General features: G+C 35.2%; 1 protein-coding gene across 1 annotated transcript; it reads left to right on the forward strand.

Annotated features, from left to right (window-relative positions):
* Positions 1 to 382: 382 nt before the first annotated feature.
* LOC131614180 (uncharacterized) lies at positions 383 to 2,727 on the forward strand. The gene is made up of 2 exons (XM_058885803.1): positions 383 to 1,538; positions 1,601 to 2,727. The coding sequence occupies exons 1-2, from the start codon at positions 383 to 385 to the stop codon at positions 2,725 to 2,727; spliced, it is 2,283 nt and encodes a 760-aa protein (XP_058741786.1).
* Positions 2,728 to 4,527: the final 1,800 nt, after the last annotated feature.

Consider the following 4,527-nt stretch of genomic DNA (forward strand, 5'->3'; position numbering starts at 1 on the left):
AATTAGTTTAATGTAACCATAGTGAATAACTTATATCATCAAATGAGGTAACAGAGATAGGACATGAGCTAACTAAAGAACTCTTGTGAAATCTGCCTCTTGTGTATTTCACAAGAGTTTCTAATTATTAGTCCACTATGGATAAGATAGAACTAGAAGTAAGTTTTAAATCTGCCTCTTGTGAATGGTAAGAAAGTGGGGCAGTAGGATAGGTAAGAGTTTAAGGGGGTTACGTGAAATGTACTCTATATGAGCTCTCTCTCTCTCTCTCTCTCTCTCTCTCTCTCTCTCTCTCTCTCTCTCTCTCTATATATCTATCTCTATCAATCTCTCTATCTATCTATCTCTCTCTCTCACTATTCTTTCTCTTCTATTCATAGCTATGGATCGTAGTTGGATGCAAAAAAACCGCTCAAGTGAAGAGTATAAAAAAGGAGTGTTAGAGTTTTTGACATTTGCCGAAACTAATCTTCCCAAAAGTAATGGACGATTTCATTGTCCTTGTGCTAAGTGTGTGAATATTGCACCTTTAAATGCTAACATCGTATGGGATCATCTTATAGTCAATGGGATTTGTCAAAATTATACGAAGTGGATATGGCACGGTGAATTGTCTGATGCGCCAATGGCCTCCCTGAGAGAAGAGTTTGATATAGAGGCGAGTGATTATCTAGAAGAAATGATTCGTGATATTGGACAAGACTCTTTTCAACGAGCACACGTACACGATACTCTTTGCAATGACAACAAAGTTCCTTTGTACCCAGATTGTAAAAACTTCACACGATTGTCGGCCGTGCTGAGATTATTCAATTTGAAGGCAATTAATAGTTGGACAGATAAAAGCTTCACACAATTGCTTGAGTTGTTGAAGGAAATGCTTCCAGATGAAAACACGTTGCCGGACCGGGTGTATGATGCAAAAAAGATATTATGTCCTATGGGTATGGAGTATAAGAAAATACATGCATGCCCCAATGATTGCATATTGTACTGGAAAGATAATGAAGAGAAAGAAAAGTGTCCCAAGTGTATGACATCACGATATAAAAAGAAAGGTGATGATGAAAGTTGTGATGTAACCACAAAGGGTCCTCCAGCAAAGGTGTTATGGTACCTTCCAATTATTCCGAGGTTTAAGCGATTGTTTGCGAATTTAAATGATGCGAAGAATATTAGATGGCATGCAGAAGAGAGGAATTGTGATGGAAAAATTCGGCATCCGGCCGATTCTTTGCAATGGAAGAAGGTTGATACCTTATTTCCTGACTTCGGCAATGAACCAAGAAACCTTAGGCTTGGACTTTCTACAGATGGAATGAATCCATATGGCAGTTTAAGTAGTAATCATACTTCATGGCCTGTTCTATTGATTATTTACAACTTATCTCCTTGGTTGTGCATGAAGAGGAAACACATTATGTTATCTATGATGATTTCGGGACCGAAACAACCTGGAAATGACATAGATGTCTATCTAAGTCCCTTAATTGATGACTTAAGAAAGTTGTGGGATGAAGGAATTGATGTGTTTGATAGTTTTCAAATGAAACTTTCAAATTGCGTGCCATGTTATTTTGCACCATCAATGACTTTCCAGCTTATGGTAACTTGTCTGGTTACAAAGTTAAGGGGCATAAAGCATGCCCTATATGTGAAAAAGATACTTGCTACCATCAGTTGGAGAAGGGAAAGAAGACTGTTTATCTTGGACATCGAAGATTTCTTAAACGTAACCACCCATATCGAAGATTAAAAAAGGCTTTTAATGGATATCAAGAGTATAAGGTTGCCCCGAAGGCCTTAACTGGAGAAGAAGTCTATCACCGGGTGAGGAACATAAGTGTTAGTTTTGGAAAAAAACAAAAAAAAGTTACAAATAGTAATATATGGAAGAAGAGGTCCGTATTCTTTGACCTTCCATATTGGTCTAGTCTTGATGTAAGACATTGTATTGATGTAATGCACGTGGAGAAAAATGTGTGTGATAGTGTAATTGGAACACTTCTCAACATTCAAGGTAAGACAAAGGATGGTTTAAACTCTCGTTTAGATATGGTTAATATGAAAATAAGAGAAGAGTTAGCTCCAGAACCAAGAGGTACCAAAATGTATTTACCACCGGCATGCCATACATTGTCAAAAGAAGAGAAAATAAGATTTTGTGAGTGTCTACAAGGTGTGAAAGTGCCCAATGGCTACTCCTCAAATGTCAAAAGTCTGGTGTCAATACAAGATCTCAAACTAATTGGCTTGAAATCTCATGATTGTCACATTTTGATGCAACAACTACTACCTGTGGCTATTCGTGGCATCTTACCCAAAAATGTCCGACATGCCATAACTAGATTGTGCTTTTTCTTTAATGATATATGCAACAAAGTGATTGACCCTGATAAATTGGATGAGATGGAAAATGAGTCTATTGTTATTTTGTGTCAGTTGGAGATGTTTTTTCCTCCTTCATTTTTTGACATCATGGTTCACTTAATAGTCCATCTAGTTAGAGAGATTAAAGTGTGTGGCCCTGTTTATTTAAGATGGATGTATCCTTTTGAACAGTACATGAAGATATTGAAAAGCTATGTGAAGAATCATTATCGTCCGGAGGCATCTATTGTTGAAAGGTACATCACAGAAGAAGCCATTGAGTTTTGTACAGAGTATTTGTCACATGCAAAACCTGTAGGATTACCTAAGTCTCGTCACGACGGAAGATCTTTGTGACAGGCATTATGGTTAAACCATCCCGCTCTTCTCCAAGAATAAAGAAGACTCAAGGTATGACAGGCCATACAAAGATCTTTGTGATATTCAATATATATATATATATATATATATATATATATATATATATATATATATATGTGTGTTTAATTTCCTTGTGCTTTTTTGTTGTTGTTGTTGTTAAACTGAGCTGCTGTACTGTATAGAAAATTGAGTGATTCATAAGTTTTTACATATAGGAATGCTTTAGTTACATATAGGAATTCTGTAACGATTTGAATGTGAGAGTCAGTATTCAAATGCTTCCAATTTGTATTCCAATTTGTTGGTTTTCTATAAGGATTTATGCTGAGTTAATGAAAAATGCCCTGTTGATATTCAAATACATAGCTGCTGTACTGTAAATGCAGAGTTATGAGAATCTGTTTTGACATTTTCTTTCTTTCTTGAATCTGTTTTTCTATCTAAACAGGCATTATGGTTAAACCATCCCGCTCTTCTCCAAGAATAAAGAAGACTCAAGGTATGACAGGCCATACAAAGATCTTTGTGATATTCAATATATATATATATATATATATATATATATATATATATATATATATATATATATATATATATATGTGTGTGTGTGTGTGTGTTTAATTTCCTTGTGCTTTTTTGTTATTGTTGTTGTTAAACTGAGCTGCTGTACTGTATAGAAAATTGAGTGATTCATAAGTTTTTACATATAGGAATGCTTTAGTTACATATAGGAATTCTGTAACGATTTGAATGTGAGAGTCAGTATTCAAATGCTTCCAATTTGTATTCCAATTTGTTGGTTTTCTATAAGGATTTATGCTGAGTTAATGAAAAATGCCCTGTTGATATTCAAATACATAGCTGCTGTACTGTAAATGCAGAGTTATGAGAATCTGTTTTGACATTTTCTTTCTTTCTTGAATCTGTTTTTCTATCTAAACAGACATCGTGGCTAAACCATCCCGCTCTTCTCCAAGAATAAAGAAGACTCAAGGTATGACAGGCCATACAAAGATCTTTCTATAAGGATTTATGCTGAGTTAATGATTTATGCTGAGTTAATGAAAAATGCCCTGTTGATATTCAAATACATAGCTGCTGTACTGTAAATGCAGAGTTATGAGAATCTGTTTTGACATTTTCTTTCTTTCTTGAATCTGTTTTTCTATCTAAACAGACATCGTGGCTAAACCATCCCGCTCTTCTCCAAGAATAAAGAAGACTCAAGGTATGACAGGCCATACAAAGATCTTTCTATAAGGATTTATGCTGAGTTAATGATTTATGCTGAGTTAATGAAAAATGCCCTGTTGATATTCAAATACATAGCTGCTGTACTGTAAATGCAGAGTTATGAGAATCTGTTTTGACATTTTCTTTCTTTCTTGAATCTGTTTTTCTATCTACACAGACATCGTGGCTAAACCATCCCGCTCTTCTCCAAGAATAAAGAAGACTAAAGGTGTGACGTCATTGCTACGTTTCGTTGCCAAACTTCGTGATGGTGAGAAATATGTGATTGATTTTGATCGGGATACTTTCCAACCTATTGGTCAGTATGCTGCGAAGTTCAAGAGTTATTTGTCATTCGTTGCACGTAGCAAGGTTAATATAAATGAAGAGAAATGGAAAAACCTACCCGAAAACTTGAAGAGAGCGATATGGAATGATATCACGGTATGTAATTGTAATTAATTCTTAATAATTTATTATCTATAATTGTTTCAATTACTAACACTTCTAATGCTTTGTAGGATAAGTTCACTTGCCCCCCGA

Source organism: Vicia villosa, linkage group LG6 (genome assembly GCF_029867415.1).
Source record: "Vicia villosa cultivar HV-30 ecotype Madison, WI linkage group LG6, Vvil1.0, whole genome shotgun sequence".
Classification (NCBI taxonomy): Eukaryota; Viridiplantae; Streptophyta; class Magnoliopsida; order Fabales; family Fabaceae; genus Vicia; species Vicia villosa.

Coding starts and splice junctions, on each gene's coding strand:
- LOC131614180 (XM_058885803.1), top strand. CDS start 383: ATGGATCGTAGTTGGATGCAAAAAAACCGCTCAAGTGAAGAGTATAAA. Junction 1,539..1,600: donor AGGAATTGATGTGTTTGATA/GTTTTCAAATGA, acceptor ATGACTTTCCAG/CTTATGGTAACTTGTCTGGT.